This window comes from Gadus morhua, chromosome 7 (assembly GCF_902167405.1).
Source record: "Gadus morhua chromosome 7, gadMor3.0, whole genome shotgun sequence".
Classification (NCBI taxonomy): Eukaryota; Metazoa; Chordata; class Actinopteri; order Gadiformes; family Gadidae; genus Gadus; species Gadus morhua.
In genome coordinates, this window is record NC_044054.1 from 2,838,615 (window position 1) to 2,855,381 (window position 16,767).

General features: G+C 43.3%; 2 protein-coding genes across 2 annotated transcripts; both read right to left on the reverse strand.

Moving 5' to 3' along the window:
* Positions 1–11,259: 11,259 nt before the first annotated feature.
* LOC115546824 (uncharacterized) lies at positions 11,260–12,957 on the reverse strand. The gene is made up of 4 exons (XM_030360595.1): positions 12,913–12,957; positions 12,596–12,827; positions 12,111–12,260; positions 11,260–11,940 (listed from the first exon to the last, which is right to left on the reverse strand). The coding sequence occupies exons 1-4, from the start codon at positions 12,949–12,951 to the stop codon at positions 11,744–11,746; spliced, it is 618 nt and encodes a 205-aa protein (XP_030216455.1). The 5' UTR covers positions 12,952–12,957; the 3' UTR covers positions 11,260–11,743.
* Positions 12,958–13,040: 83 nt separating this feature from the next.
* LOC115546821 (uncharacterized) lies at positions 13,041–16,450 on the reverse strand. The gene is made up of 5 exons (XM_030360592.1): positions 15,411–16,450; positions 14,731–14,829; positions 13,992–14,636; positions 13,710–13,896; positions 13,041–13,114 (listed from the first exon to the last, which is right to left on the reverse strand). Exons 1-5 carry the CDS (start codon positions 15,747–15,749, stop codon positions 13,068–13,070), a joined length of 1,317 nt encoding a protein of 438 aa, XP_030216452.1. The 5' UTR covers positions 15,750–16,450; the 3' UTR covers positions 13,041–13,067.
* Positions 16,451–16,767: the final 317 nt, after the last annotated feature.

Here is a 16,767-nt window from a genome sequence, read left to right on the forward strand (position 1 = left end):
TCCACTTTGTTCGCCAGGGTCTCACGGTGACATAGAGCCCTCACACATGTCTGTAAGGGCCGTTACATAGTCGACGCGAGCAACGCGCCTAAACGACGCGAGTGACGCGAGCGACGCGCTTCCTTTCATAGTCTACACAGCATACGTGAACGACGCGGGCAATGCATGACATGCAATACACCACTCACGCCATGGGTGGCAGCAGAGTCACCGGTGTTTTCGCGGGTGACGTTCCAGGTGACGTTCCGATCAAAGTGGCTACGGAAGAAGAGTGATGAAGCGCAGAGATAGGCGGTGGTAATGGTATGTGCGCCCTTTAAATCAGTAGGGCCGAGATCGTTTATTGGCCTGTGGCATGTGCCACCGCGACCACTGACATACCATGGCATATGCCGTTCTGGAACGGTAACTGCCGTTCTGAAACGGTAACTGCCGTTCTGAAACGGTAACTGCCGTCGCGACCACTGACATACCATGGCATATGCCGTTCTGGAACGGTAACTACCATTCTGAAACGGTAACTACCGTTCTGAAACGGTAACTGCCGTCGCGACCACAGACATACCATGGCATATGCCGTTCTGGAACGGTAACTGCCGTTCTGAAACGGTAACTGCCGTCGCGACCACTGACATACCATGGCATATGCCGTTCTGGAACGGTAACTGCCGTTCTGGAACGGTAACTGCCGTTCTGAAACGGTAACTGCCGTTCTGAAACGGTAACTACCGTTCTGAAACGGTAACTACCGTTCTGAAACGGTAACTACCGTTCTGAAACGGTAACTACCGTTCTGAAACGGTAATGCCATGGCATATGCCTTTCTGGAACGGTAACTACCGTTCTGAAACGGTAACTGCCGTTCAGGTGGAACGGTAACTGCAGTTCCCAACAATGGTATGTGACACCAGCATAACTCCTCCGTATAATTTCAAGACAGGTATTGCCATAAATGTAAAGGTATATATATTTGGTATTTATTGACACAATATCACAACATAACGCCGTAAATAAAGGGATTTACACGTTTCTCTCGTCCGTGCTGTTGTAAGGATATTTCCGATCTGTTTGTTGTTGCTTTTGTAATGACAGATGCTTTTGAAAACAGCCGGACTTGCTCCGGTGACGGTAGTTATAGCCTAGCCTTCTAGGTGGCCATAGAGCTATAGTCTATTGCTTTGTTCCAATATCCATACTATCCGCAGTCATTATACTTTATTTTAGTATGACTTCTTTTTTATATAGTTTGAGTACGTAGTGCGTTGCAATTAAGATCAGGGCGAAAGGAAGTGTAGTGAAAGGACCCGCATGGTATACTCAAAACGGTCAAACCGATGAGTGTGGATTGATGTACACCTTTCGTGCTGCACGGCAGCGATCTTAGCTACGTAGCTGTAGAGGCGGAGCCAGGCTGAGCCAACGTCGGCGCATTTTCTTTAATAGGTCCATGCATTTTCCACGTATCCTGCATTAATGGAGTCATTTTGTAGTTTTAATAGCTTTATAACTACTATGTGTAAAGAGTTCACCGTTCAAAGCGAGATGTTTATTGCGGTTGCGATCGTAGTTTCCGGTTAGTGCACCAGAGCCAGGTCCCTATAGGGGTGGCACTGTAGGCTATGGCTAGACAGTCATCCATTTTTCCACTCGTGTTTTATCAAGATGTTCTAGTAGCGTAGCCTATAATAAAGCCTACTGTATGACTGCTTCAGCTCATAACTATTCAATAGGCCAAATATTAAGTTTTGCATTTGTTCTTATTGGTGTTTAACCAAATATTTTAAGTAGGCCTATAGGTTCCTATCATTTAACCCTGATCCAGTGTCATAAACCTTTCTATATCGTCATGATCCAGTGGTATCATGGCATACAGGCCAAAAGTTTTTCCGCTGGCAAGCCAATTATGTTAATCGGAAGTTCCATTTCCTACTGGAACCACCGTTTTCCCGCTGGCATGCCACTCATGTAAAATGGTATTACCAGTTTCTACTGGCACCTACCGTTTTTCCGCTGGCATGCCACTCATGGAAAATGGTAATTACCAGTTTCTACTGGCACCTACCGTTTTTCCGCTGGCATGCCACTCATGTAAAATGGTATTACCAGTTTCTACTGGCACCTACCGTTTTTCCGCTGGCATGCCACTCATGGAAAATGGTAATTACCAGTTTCTACTGGCACCTACCGTTTTTCCGCTGGCATGCCACTCATGGAAAATGGTAATTACCAGTTTCTACTGGCACCTACCGTTTTTCCGCTGGCATGCCACTCATGGAAAATGGTAATTACCAGTTTCTACTGGCACCTACCGTTTTTATAAGAATGATTGTGTAGCTGTGAATCATGAGTGGTATGTGTGTATGAACGGGCAAATACCACAGGAAAGGAATATCTACTGGCAAACGGTAGGTGCCAGTAGAAACTGGTAATTACCATTTTCCATGAGTGGCATGCCAGCGGAAAAACGGTAGGTGCCAGTAGAAACTGGTAATACCATTTTCCATGAGTGGCATGCCAGCGGAAAAACGGTAGGTGCCAGTAGAAACTGGTAATTACCATTTTCCATGAGTGGCATGCCAGCGGAAAAACGGTAGGTGCCAGTAGAAACTGGTAATACCATTTTACATGAGTGGCATGCCAGCGGAAAAAACGGTAGGTGCCAGTAGAAACTGGCAACGCACTACGTACTCAAACTATATAAAAAAGAAGTCATACTAAAATAAAGTATAATGACTGCGGATAGTATGGATATTGGAACAAAGCAATAGACTATAGCTCTATGGCCACCTAGAAGGCTAGGCTATAACTACCGTCACCGGAGCAAGTCCGGCTGTTTTCAAAAGCATCTGTCATTACAAAAGCAACAACAAACAGATCGGAAATATCCTTACAACAGCACGGACGAGAGAAACGTGTAAATCCCTTTATTTACGGCGTTATGTTGTGATATTGTGTCAATAAATACCAAAATACCTTTACATTTATGGCAATACCTGTCTTGAAATTATACGGAGGAGTTATGCTGGTGTCACATACCATTGTTGGGAACTGCAGTTACCGTTCCACCTGAACGGCAGTTACCGTTTCAGAACGGTAGTTACCGTTCCAGAAAGGCATATACCATGGCATTACCGTTTCAGAACGGTAGTTACCGTTTCAGAACGGCAGTTACCGTTCCAGAACGGCATATGCCATGGCATTACCGTTTCAGAACGGTAGTTACCGTTTCAGAACGGCAGTTACCGTTCCAGAACGGCATATGCCATGGTATGTCAGTGGTCGCGACGGCAGTTACCGTTTCAGAACGGTAGTTACCGTTCCAGAACGGCATATGCCATGGTATGTCAGTGGTCGCGACGGCAGTTACCGTTTCAGAACGGCAGTTACCGTTCCAGAACGGCATATGCCATGGTATGTCAGTGGTCGCGGTGGCACATGCCACAGGCCATTAAACGATCTCGGCGTCTCTCCTTTAAATACCACACGAGATCAGGATGGGGAATTTGTTTCTCTGGTGCTTCCAATGCGAAGCTTGGATGAGGAGAGGCATTTCCAGTATTTTCGGATGTCGGCGCCAAAGTTTGATGATCTCCCTTCGCGAGTCATCCGATATCTTCCCGACTCTCACCAAAACCGGCCCTTGTGAGGGAGCAGCTGGCAGATTATTATTGTCAGATGCTGGCGTGTTTCCCCACCAGTACAATGTGCTACGATTGGGTATGCGCACTGACCAATAAATGTATATACATTGGTCACTTAGAAACATGACTTTTGATTCATTAGTTATCATGTTACACAAGTTACCTAATTTGGTTTACGTCAAACTCATTAATTCATATCCATATAAAATGTTTATACAACGAGCTATTGCCTTGACAGATGAATGAATTATTTAAGTGTAGGCCTATAGCCAAAGCTATAGCGCATAATGTCCACAGAAATTATATGGTAGGCAACATTATAAGAGAAAAGGGGTTTATTTATCAAATACAGAAAATAGTCCCACCATACACGCACACATTTTTCATTCACTACACACTCACGCTTTCAAATTTCATTCACTCAAAGAGGCTACTGAACTTATGTTTCACACAGAACATGAACACTTATGTTTCACATAGAACGTAACACAAAACATTACGTCATTAATTCATATAGGCTAACACTAAAACAAATAAGGCCAGTAATAGAACAAATATCGGGTGACAAGAAGATCATTAAAATGGCTCACAATCCCGCATCAGCTGTTTGATGTCGCGCATCAAAATAGCACTTTGCCCCTGTGGAAGGGTTTGCATAAATTGGCACAGATAATTAGTAAAAGAGACGTCAAGTAATTCTTATCACGTTCCCGCATCCTCTCATATGTTCTTCTGTAAATATAAGCTATAGTGGGAATAATGTAAGATATTTGCAGTATCGCCCCCACCGACAACGCATGGTATTGCATGGATCCGCGCGTCGCGTATCAAAGATTTGGAGGACGCGTTTTGCTACGCGTCGACGCATAATGGCGGCCGAAGCGTCGCGTCGCGTAGCCTTTTGGACGCGTATGCGTAGCGATGCGTCGACTATGTAAGGCCCCTAAGACCAATACTTCCTTGTTTACAAGCCTTACAAGCCAATGAGGCGATCACTATCAAAACGGGGCATGTATGCTTTGATTGACAGCTACACAAGCAGACAGCAAGGGTTGGGGACGGGCCTTAGATATCCTAATAGCCAGTGAAAAGACCTTTCTGATGATATCCAGCATGTCAAACAACGTCTCACGTGTGGTTGAGAAAACAACTGCGCAAGGGGTGTGCACAAACTAGCAGGCTCTTCCCCAGAGTGCGAGTGTGAAGCAAGTGGTTGATTTGCGCGCTCGTGTGTGGTTTTACTTTTATTTACTTTTGTGAGTTAGGGTTAAACCACACCAGCAGGCATCAAATGTCTTTTCAGTCTTGGTCTCAGTACTTCCAGATGTTGCAAAACAGTACATTAGACCAAAAACAGCAGTATGATATACAACACGTCAAACATCACTTTGGATGGCACCATGTATGATGTTGGGAGCTTTGTATCTGTGGGACAAGAGGGAGGACTGCCTCCGTTTAGCAGGATTAAGCAGATCCTACTTGTTAACAGTGATGTCATGTTTCTATGCAGGGAGCACAAGTCATGTTACATTGAACACTTGAGATCGTACAAACTTTACCCTGGAAATTTAACTGTCAACAACATATTCAAGCCTAATGACAGCTCACCACTCTCTGCGTACCATGTTGAAGGATCACTTCTGTTGACACCCAAGCGCTTCATCCAGCTGCACAGAAAGTAATTGATACCTTTATACCGTAGCTCAAACTACAAAGCAGCTGAATATTGAGTTGATTTTAAGATGTAAGTAATGTTTTATCTAAATCAAATATCTAAATTCTTTCATTCTAAGTTTTTGATTGTGTGAATGAATGTGTAGAGATGATTTTTCAGAATAAGTTATGTTGTTTCATTCCCTACAAAATTTGTTAACTGTTCTCTCTTGATTTTCAGCTGATGGCCATGCCCCCAAAGTACATTCTTCGTGTCTACATAGCCACTGATGTGGCTGTGAAAGTGACTTTGAATGAGAGGTCAACATCAGTTGATGAGCTCATTGGCATCTTGAAAGACAAAGTTAAGCCAAGGCTGGACTTTGAATTCACGTTACAGTATGAGGATCCGGACTTCGGAGGAGTGCTCTGCTGTTTGATTGACATAGAAGACCTGCCAGAGAAGAGCACGCTTAGAGTTGTTGGATCAGAAGGTGATCGAAGTTCATGTGGTAGTTCGGACACAGATATCCTGCCTCATGTGCCTGTAAGCCAACGGCAAAAAACATGGCCTGATGTTTTCCCTGTCCCAACTTTTTCGTATGAAGTTGAACATGTCTTGCAAGAGGGGAACAGTTTTTTTGAGAGCTCCAGAAAGACTCTAAAATAATCCTGAGTAAGCACATCCCCACTCGAACATTAAAAAAGCCAGAAAGGCTGAAGTGAACTTTCTACCAAACTTCCCAAGTGGACAAAACGAGGGCCGTTTGGAGGAAATGAGACTACAGATGAAAGCTGAAGTTGATAGAGCCGACAGAAACCTACAATCAATAGAGAAACTCATGCAGACAACCTTTGCACTTTGGAAATTGTTCAGGGAGACCCATTGGTGAAGGACTTTCTGGAGAGATGGCCTTCCCTTCGGGTCCAATCACAGGTAAAAAAAACAGACTCAAAAGTGTTTATGAGGTATTTCTCTTTGGTGTTTTACTCAGCCTATCACATACTGTGTGTCATTGTTATTTTGTAGGTCTGTGCTGAGTTCCACAGGATCACCAACGTAAATTTACGGAACCAGTTTTATGCTGAACTAGATCGGCACATTCCACAGCTCATAGGACTTTACAGACAGAAGGCAGCTCGTACTGGAAGGGTGGCAGGAGCACTGCCAGCAATCCTACAGTATTACGACATTGATGTGAGTTGAAAAAAGTTAAATGGATTTGTCCAAATTCTATCCACATGGAACAGCTGGCTCCCAGGTTTGTCAGCATTTACTACCACCATCATGACTATATACTACTACTATACAAGGGGCAGTCCTTCACTTTTAACTCGTTCTCATTTAGTTATCCTGTAACATGTTCATATTTAGCAGAGTAAGTCGTATGTCGGCATCAAAGTGCCCCTGGTTTTTAGGCTTTATTTTATAACATGTGTTTTTGTTTGTGTGCATGATATCCACATGAAACGCGCTGTTGCTCTTCGTGCTCTCTCAGTATACCTGCGGGAAGAGGACACACAGTTTTTCAAGACTTGGAACGTAAGTCTTAATATATTATTTATATATCATCATCACTAATCACCTTTTACCATTGGCGCTATTTTGAAGTGCCTTGGTGTTGTAATTAGGGCCTTAAGGCTTCTTTCTCTCACCATCACATACACACTCCTCTTTCTTTGTCACTCACACACACACTCACTCACTCACTCACTCACTCACGCACGCACGCACGCACGCACGCACGCACGCACGCACGCACGCACGCACTCACTCACTCACGTTATTGTGTAATACTTAGTCGTATACTTAGTTGTTGAGTGGGAAGCTGTAGAAAAGTGTTCAGAAATACTTGCATTATGACTCTATTGTGAAATACCTATCCATGTTCTTGCTGAGTGCGGACATGCAGTTGTCTGATTCATGCAAGCTAACCATATTTGAACCCTCATTTGCATTTTCCAGAGAGACGAATCGGAGGAACCAGATATCAGTGACACTCCTGTTGGTATTCTCACAGTGGTCACAGAGAGAAGTACATCTCCAGTTCACTTCAGTCCTTCAAGCGCAGCCATTGTGGTGGAAGATGAGTTGGTTATGATGGACATTGCCACGTTTGCGAAGCGCATGTGTTACTGTTTGGGCTGGTTTATGCTTTGCATCTGGACTACCCAAAGAAGCTTGTTAACACGTTCACCTTCATTCAGAAGGTACTGATGGGGATGGATGATGGTGCACCACTCAAACCTTCTTTGCTCTGTTTGAAAAATGACCTGCTAACGACAATGTAGAAGTTGTGGATTTGTCCAGACACCTGTATCATGACAGCATGTTTGTTGTTGCATTGTTTCATTGTTTATTTGATTGATTGTTCTATGCAAGATGTGCCTTATTAAAGAGATACTTCACCTGTGGGAATATGAAGGTTTTATGAATTAAATAATACAATGTATTATAAATGTGAAAAAAAAATTGAAATCGGTTCATCCTAGCTTGAAAAAAGGCAGAAAGAGGGTTTTCATGGTCTCTTTGGCTCAAAGTAAGAAAACCTCTAACTACCACAGTGCATTGCGCTCGCTGCCCCGCCCACCTGTCGGTCTCCCGTCCCCCTCATTCCCCCTCAGTACGCGAGCTCCCGCCCCCTCTCATTCCTTATTGGTGGAAAAATTTGCCACCATAATGCAAGGTTTCCTCAAACCAAACGGGTTGTTTACATTTTCAGATTTTGCATTTTTTGGCCTGTCTTTACAAATGGTATAGACTTGAAGTCTTTATTTTTTGGTATGCTTATTGTTTAATCAAAATTCAAATCTTTTATCGTGTTATTTGGAACATCATGGTGCTCTTGTTTTTATCTGTAATACACGTTTGCAAAGATTTATGCACACATCCATACAGATGTTTGTATGTGCTGTTTATATGCTTACAGTTCTGTTGCTGTGTCCAAAGTGGTTTGGAGAAAAAAACATCTGAATAAAACCACTGAAATATTCTACATTTGAGTATTCTGTACTTTAAAAAATAGTAGTTTATGAGCTGTGTAAAATTATCTTTTTGGTTACTAACCAGTAAATATTTTTAGTTCAAAGATGTTGATCAATTAAGTACCATAGCAGAACAAGTCATTTCAAAGAAATTAAAAAATATATACAAATTAAAACAAATGTTTTAAATACAGTACACTCACAAATTTGAAAAAGAAAAAATACTATTTGAGTGTAAATGATTTAAAAAATGTAAGTACTCCAAACTTAATTATTGTAACATACTTACTCAAAAACTTTGAGATAATCGGTTTCCAAAAAAGTTTTGAGTATTTTGAACTTATTCGGGTTTACAGTGTAGAGTATTAAAACGGAATCATAACCAAACACATTGTGTGTGTGTTCACTTTTTAAGTTGTATACGTTTTTTTAAGGTTTGTGTTTTTAACGTTAATGTTTCAACTTTTTTCTAAATATTAAATGTTGGAGTTTTAAATGTTTGCACGCCTGCCTGCCTGCATGTGTGTGTGTGTGTGTGTGTGTGTGTGTGTGTGTGTGTGTGTGTGTGTGTGTGTGTGTGTGTGTGTGTGTGTGTGTGTGTGTGTGTGTGCCTGCATGTGCATGTGTGTGCCTGCGTGTGTGTGAGTGCGCAATTCTTGTGCATGCATGTGTGTGTGTGTGTGTGTGTTGCAGACCCCTTGATGGAACTACTCCTTCTCTCTCGAATCAGAGAGAGAAGGAGTAGATCCATCTCTGTCGGGAAGTATCTCCCCCTCCCTCCCCCCTCTCTCCCCCCTCTCCCCCCCTCCCTCTGGCTTTCCGGCGGTGTGTGACGGAGAACACACGCACACACAGTCACACACACACACACACACACACAGTAACACACACAAAGTCACACACACACAGTCACACACACACACACACACACACCGAGGGAAGTCATCAACCCTGTGACCCCTTGACCCCTGTCAGCCCTAAAGGTCAGATCGCGATGCAGGGGTCTGAGAAACGTGTGTGTGTGTGTGTGTGTGTGTGTGGTGTTGTGGTGTGTGTGTGTGTGTGTGTGTGTGTGTGTGTTGGGGGGGAGGATTTTTGAAGGAAGCAGACCCGAGAAAGGGGGAGAGAGAGAGAAGAGACGGAGAGAGAGAGAGACACAGAGACACAGAGAAAGAGAGAGAGAGAGAGAGAGAGAGAGAGAGAGAGACAGAGACAGAGACAGAGAGAGAGAGAGAGAGAGAGAGAGTATTAAAGTCCTAAATATTTAGGACTCCAGAGCACTTGTGTTTCTGTGTAGGAGGGTGGCTCTCTCTCTCTCTGGGCTCTCTGGGCGCGCTCCAACACTAACTCAGACCCACAGTGTGGAGCGGGCGCGCTCCAACACTAACTCAGCCCCCGGCGTGGACCGGGCGCTCCAATACTAACTCAGACCCACGGCGTAGAGGCGGGCGCGCTCCAACACTAAACTCAGACCCACGGCGTGCACTCTAACCCCGGATAATTTGAGTTTACTTAAAAAAAATTGATGGAAACTGGGTTGCCTTAAAAAAATAATGAGATGAAAACTTAAGTATATCGAACTTAAAAAGCTTAAAGTTACTGGAATTTCTGTTTTAGTTCAGTTCCACTAAAATGCAAGTTGATTCAACTTACTTTTTTTGCAAGGTCAACTGCTTTGCAAAAATATTGCACTTAACGTCTTTAAGTTAAACACACTCAATTCCAAGTTGATTAACTTTAATGGCAACTTCACCCATTTCACATAAGCTTTGTATCGTTAGAAACCCACTCATATTTTTGAATGTCTAGCATCATTCCCTTATTTTCTGGAGAGACTGGAGAAATCCGTATCAATCTCCAACACTTCCTGTTTATCAATGACGCAATATGACGATTTTTGTGTACAATAAAATAGGAGTGTAAGAGGGGATGATTCTCGTAAGACTACAACCACTAGTCCCACCCCCCTCTAGGGGGTGGGACCCACTGACGCTACAGACCTATTAGAGCAGGGACAGTGGGTGGGACTTTCACCAGCAGAAACTAACATCCACAGCATCTGAAGCTAAGTGAAGTAAAATGGCGGAAAGGTAATGGATCGGACCTAGAGATCGGGATTTTGACGATTTGATGCTGGAATCAGATGTTCGTGGTCTACCTTTAACGAGGCCACAATATAGTGATGAGCAAGCTGCAGCTGATAGAGGAACAGGAGGCGGCTGCGGCTGCTACAGGCTGAGGCCGAAGGCCTGAAAAGTCGCGGACGAGGAGCCCGGAAATGGCTCGGCTGGGGCGGATTGGTGGTGCCTGTGCGCTCACTGTGCGCCTATGGACACAGAGGTAGAGTCCGTCTGCTGCAAGGAATTTCATAGATGTAGATTTCTTCTTGACGAAATCTCTGACTCAGATGAGGACACGGACATGTGTTGTGGACCATCCTAGTTTCGCACCGCATATGGACAGCGGCGTCCTGGACACTTATTTCAGAATCCCAAAGGTAAACTGGAAACGTCAGCCAAAGCCTGCAGGGACGAACGGACGTCTGACTGTAAAGTGAGTGTTTTTAAATTCTTTGCGTTACTATCGTGGCATGTTAACTGCATGAAGACCATCTATCGCTAACTGTCTGCTCAATGTTTTTTTCTAGACAATATCACCTAACAGCCTACCGACACTTTTTGGAATGGGTCCTGCAAGGCGAGAGATTGGGCAGAGGCTGTCGGGTCGTTTTACCTTCTTGCGTCATGCAGACCATCCGACAAAAATATCCTGCTCCAGACGGCCAGTACTGTGGACACCAAGAAGCTGACGACGCTCAGAAGGAACTATGAGTTTCATTGTTTACATTTTTTTTGTTGTTTATTTCTTGAAGTAAATGGTTGAAATTCACGTTGTTGAAGTCCTTATTAGTGTTGCTCCAAGTGTATATCCGAGAAATAATTATATTATTGGACGACCAACATTTCACAAGTGGAGCTACTAAGCTTCTGTTCCCTTAGATTAAAACAATAGCAGAATAACTTATCATTTTTATAAAGTATAAGTCTATATTGCACTGAGTTAGTTGCATATCAGTTACCTCCTTCCAAGTTTATAATGTTGAACTTTGGTGTAGACAGACAAGAGCAGGAGTTACATTATATTTCTTATTCACAAATGAAGTTTGTCATGGGTAGACAACAAATTAAAATAAACCGGGTCAAACTAAATATATTATAATATATATTTCGCGCAAACCTCTTACTAGGAATACCACAACAGCAGTCAATGGATCAATTAACAATACTTTATTAGCACCATCATATGACAGTGATCGGTACTCCTGTTCTCGGGCTGAGGAGCCCCGAGACCCTTGATTTTCTGTGTAATAGAATACAGCAGAGCAGAGAGAGATGGAGTTGGGTGCTGGGCTGAGGTCTCAGAAGCGGCTTTTGAACAAGGTTGTGGCAGCCTCCTTTGGTGGTTTAGGTACAGGGGCAATGTTGGCTAGGGGGAGTGAGTGAGGAGGTTGGGACATTGAACGTGATGTTAGGGTCATGTCTTCTGTCCATGACCCTGTTGATTAGATGTCTGATAAACTCGGTGGTGTGTGGCGTGAAGATGGTTTTCAATATCCACTGTTTGGACTTCTTGCAGTACACCTGCTTGAACCGTGGTTCTCCTGTAAATGACAAGGAATATGATTACACAGAAAATCTGAATGAAGATTTGTCTAGTAGACTTCTCTCCCCAGGAATAGATTAAACCTTTCAGCGACGTATGCCTATTGAGTTAGCTGTGAACTTTCTAATTTTGGTTATTATACTATTCAAAGAGCACATGGTAACACACCTGTCATTGTGGTGGCTTGTTTCCTTTTCACAATGTTTTCATTGTGCTCCAGGATAGCGAGGTAGCACCTCTCCCTCATTCCATCATACGAGAAGGCCTGGCGTTTGGGGAGGTATTTCAGGAGAGCACTATGAAAGATCTCCAGTGGCCCTGTGTGCAATTAAAAAGAGAGAATGGATAGGACTAATTAAAACATGTTCATTGGTCGTGGAAATATATAAAACAAAACATAAAAATTGCATTAACCTTGTTTATATACTTACTATTCACATTAAAATGAATTGTATACATTCTCCCTTCCTCTCTCTAACCTCTCTGAGAGAGGTTAAGATAGTTCACATTTGCATTCCCACTGCAGCCACTAAGTCTGATACTGAGGCCAGGCCTGTTGTGTAGATGCCTTGCAGCCTTGCAGACATGTCTACTTCCCCCATAGCGTTAGCTTGGCCGTTAATATGCGAGAGTAAAAGGGCATCTATTCTCACCAGTATGTTTGAAGAGGGCCATCTTCTCGAGGTCTTTCAATGGCCTTTTGTCTAGGACCAGCGACGACAGGTCCTGAAATGCCACCGAGTCCTTCTCAATCCACATCCTCTTCTTCTGCTCACGGGCGGTAAGAGGAGTGTGTTCACACCGATGACGATTTCCGTCACCATCTGTCCGTTCGTGTTCATTGCAAGCATGGTGTGGAATGAACTTCCACCGTTTTTGCAGTGCCTGTGTGAAAGAAAAGATTCTCAATAATACTATTACTAAAAAAATAAAGAAAAATCGGAGCTTATCGCATCGTTTGCTTCCTTACCTCTACGTCACCCTTACATGTGGCACAGGTAAACCACATGTGGTTGACGACGATATTACGACGATATTAAAATTAAGTAATTTTAAACCTTGTAAACCAAAGGAATTTCTGCAAGATTACAATCCAACACTGACCTGGTCCATGAAAGAAGGATTTCATTGCCCACTTTTTTCCCCCTTCTTCAGCATCTTTTTCCTGAAACCTGTGATCGTAAATGCAGCATAATTTTGTTCAAACACCAATAATTTCCAATAATTTTTGTATCGTCTCCATTCACCCTGTCTTAGCCATATATATCCTTTTAGTTTAGGTTTATTTTGCTATTACTACTATTGCACAGGGTGTGGCTTGTCACTGGGATTTAGGTAGAACTACAGGTGTGGTGATCAGTTAGGCAAAATTGTGGATAGTGGGGGAAACAATGTGTGAAGTACCCAACTTTGATAATGGGAGTACTACCCAAATATGACGCATGTCAGGACCTATGATTCTGTTTTGCTATGTGTTGAGAACATTTTGACATCCATGCAGAGAGTTTATAAGATAGCCTCCACACACACCTTCTAGTTTCTCACTCTCAACCCCCTCCCAGAGCTTCGAAGCATTGCTTCCCTCAGCAAGTGTAGACGTGTGGATTGTGTGTTTTCTTGAATGAAAGGAATTTAGCGAGGCTGCACAGATCTGGGCAGGGGTGAAGAGTGATACCATGAGGTATCAATGGGGGGTAGGCGTCAATGGGGGAAGGTCCGGAGAAGAATTGCGTGTGTTTGTTTACAAGGATGGCAAAAAATACATACCTTTGGCTGTGTGCCAGATGTCAAATTCGTGCTGGACACTAGGATACTGTTCCCAAATTATTTTTTGTATTGATGAGGAGCGGTCCGTGGCCATCACCTCCACGTCAAGGCCCAAGTCCAGAATTTCAGTCATTCCTCTCGTAAAACCCAGTGGCTCCATGGCTCCGGAGCTGGTGGCCTCTGTACACTAAAGATTCAAGTTTGATAAGTCATCAAAATGTTCAACATAGAAAGACTAATTTTCCATTATTGTTATTCTGCATCCATTTATATGTATCTTACCTGCACCAGTTCTGTGTGGAGTATCTCCTTTGTGTCGTCCAACATAAAAGTGTAGTGGCAGTATTTTGCATTGAAGCCTGGCAAGTCACATCGGCCATCACCTGCCAAATGTGGACTCTTCCCATCTTCCTGTTCCAAATAAACTCTTGCCAAGAGTTCTGTTCTTTTCTCCCTATACACGTTCTCAAAAGCAGGGTGCAAGTACGCCTTCTGAATGTTATAAAACGTAGTTGTTCCAATCATTTGGAGTCCCATGGTTTGGCACCAGTCTGAGAGTTCCGTGTATGTGCCGCCCCTGAACAGAACAGCTGCAGCTGAAAGGAGATTAACCTCTGGCATTCCTCTTACGTCAGGTGAAGATGTCCAGGTCCCAGAATGGCCCCCAAGACACATCCATTTCACCCTCCTCTGTGCCCCAGAATCAAAGATGGTCTTCGATGAAATCGGTTTCCCACAGATCTGGCAAAATTTGAATAGTGACATGAAGCTGGATTCATTGATAATAATCTTCTTTTCAAGCCAGTTCTTTACACCTTCATCCTCTGATGACGACGCCGATGTGGGGGTGAGGGTTGATTCAGACCGATAGCTTTCGTCGGTTACACCAACTTCAAGGCTACTGGCACTGGTATCGAGGCCTGGTGACTATAATACAAAAGAGATTTATTTTCAATGTTAAATTCCACAAATTACAGTAGTTTTATAATTCCATTACAGACAATATGCTGTACAAACTTACAAACTGTGCTCTGCCAGAGAGAGGATTCTTCATTGGCGCTGACTGGTCTTCCTCATCTTCTGACGACGAGAACAAAGCTGCAGCAGACGTTGTTAGAGTCTGAAATGAGATATGATCAATAAACATTTTAATAACATAAAACTAACATACGTGAAACATCGTAGAACATCGATAGCAGCAAACGTCTATAGAATACTCAGCAACCAACAACAACACCTACGACCACAATGAAATGACAGCCATGCCGGCAATGCGTTGTGCAGTGGGCTACTGCACAACAAATTGCAGGCATGTCTGTCGTTTAATTGTGGTTGCTGAGTTACCACTGAAATCAATGGGTCAGTGGGTGAGATCGGTCGTCAAGATGTGCGCGCAAAGCTACAGTGCCGTTGCGTGAACCAAACGAATAGGAGTTATAAGTTGGCTGTCTACAAAGTAAAGCTGCCGTCTTTCGCATGTTTTTGTCGCATCTTGTTCTAATGTGCCGTCATGTAACAGTAAATACATTATGACAACCTTATCCATAATAATTCATCTCGGGTTTTGTGGGGTAGCAGCCGACCGAGGAGCTGAGTAGCAAAAGCTCTAGCAGTAACCTGAAGTGCTTACTAGCAGCACTGATTTCAGCAATCAATGATGATCAGTGTGTGTCATCAGTTACACAGATGAGTGAGTCTTACCTCCAGGCACATGCGTTTAGCGCTGCTAGTTGTAGACATCCCGGGCTGTTCATCGTCATATGGAACTGTAAATATTGACGGAATTGCGGTGTTCAAAAGAGCTGCTCTCTTCGTTCCCAGGACATTTAATTTGAAATCTTCCGGCTTGAAATGGAAGCTGCAAACCTTCTTCAGTTTTATGCCTTCCATGGCTGTGTCTTCTCCAAAATTCGGATGATTGATAGCCTGTAGCCACTGTTTGCAACGCTCCAAATCTCTTATTGGTAGGCGATGAGAACTAACTGCTTGTCCTTTCCTTGTCCTGCTTGAACATCCCAGCACCATGCAAAAGTTCACCATTTCACAAGAACGAAGTACAAACGAGGGGTAATTTGCTAATGACTTCACAAGTGTTCACTAGAAATGTGGTTTGAATTGATTTTCCAGCTGTCTTGCGGTATCAGCTTGGTAGACGGAACCGCGAGGTCTCTGATAGGCAGAGATCTAGATCAGTGGGAGTGGCCTGCGAAGCTGTGCATCGGGGTGCATGGTGGGAGTTGTTGTCTTCAATCCACAAGCGACAAAAAGTCACTTTCTGCCTTTTCTCGGTCAAGACGGCACCAAATTCGACATTTATTTCATTACTCAACTACATATAGGACCCAATTCCAATACATATTCATTTCTCCACCGGTGAAATGCTCCTTTAAGTAGTTTACAGGTGCAATCGTTTTGCACAATTATTACACTTCATATTTTTAAGTTCAATGCAATTAAGTCCAAGTTGACTTAATTCAAACTCACTTGTAATGTTCATTTATTTCCCCAGTTATTCCAGAAAATATATTGAAGGTGTTGTATGAACCTTTAAATAGTGAGAAAAATAAAACAACAAAGTGACATTGTTTTTGTGTTTTGTTTAACTTAAGAAGTTTTAGCTTAATGTCAGGCTATTAAAATGATAGCAAATGTTTGTATTGTTTTACAACTTAACTTAAAACTCTGAGCACTGCACTGTGCTACAGGATGGAGACCCATCTGTTTTTAAAGGTCCCATGACATGAAAATCTCACTTTGTGAGGTTTTCTAACATAAATATGAGTTCCCCTAGCCTGCCTATGGTCCCCCAGTGGCTAAAACTTGCGTTTGGTGTAAAACGAGCACTAGCTGTTCTGCTCGCCTTTGAAAAAACGGAGGCTCAAGCGCGCTGATTTGGAATGTCTGTGCTCATGACGTCATGAGGAATCTTGGCTCCTCCCCTTACTCTGCCTGGCCCGCCCAGAGACGTTGGCCCGCCAATGAGACTCGACCGTGCGAGCGCCACATGGGTGTGTGTGAATACACACACTGTAACGCAAGTGTTTCTTGTCGGTTCTTT

Bases quoted from the DNA above. Each gene is read 5' to 3' on its own strand.
- LOC115546824 (XM_030360595.1), bottom strand. From the start codon at position 12,951: ATGTGGTTTACCTGTGCCACATGTAAGGGTGACGTAGAG. The intron at 12,828-12,912 runs GTAAGGAAGCAA...TCTTTCACACAG, and splicing joins CATGTAAGGGTGACGTAGAG to GCACTGCAAAAACGGTGGAA. The intron at 12,261-12,595 runs GTGAGAATAGAT...AATTGCACACAG, and splicing joins GGCCCTCTTCAAACATACTG to GGCCACTGGAGATCTTTCAT.
- LOC115546821 (XM_030360592.1), bottom strand. From the start codon at position 15,749: ATGGTGAACTTTTGCATGGTGCTGGGATGTTCAAGCAGGACAAGGAAA. The intron at 14,830-15,410 runs GTAAGACTCACT...ATCTCATTTCAG, and splicing joins CTAAACGCATGTGCCTGGAG to ACTCTAACAACGTCTGCTGC. The intron at 14,637-14,730 runs GTAAGTTTGTAC...TTTGTATTATAG, and splicing joins TCTCTGGCAGAGCACAGTTT to TCACCAGGCCTCGATACCAG.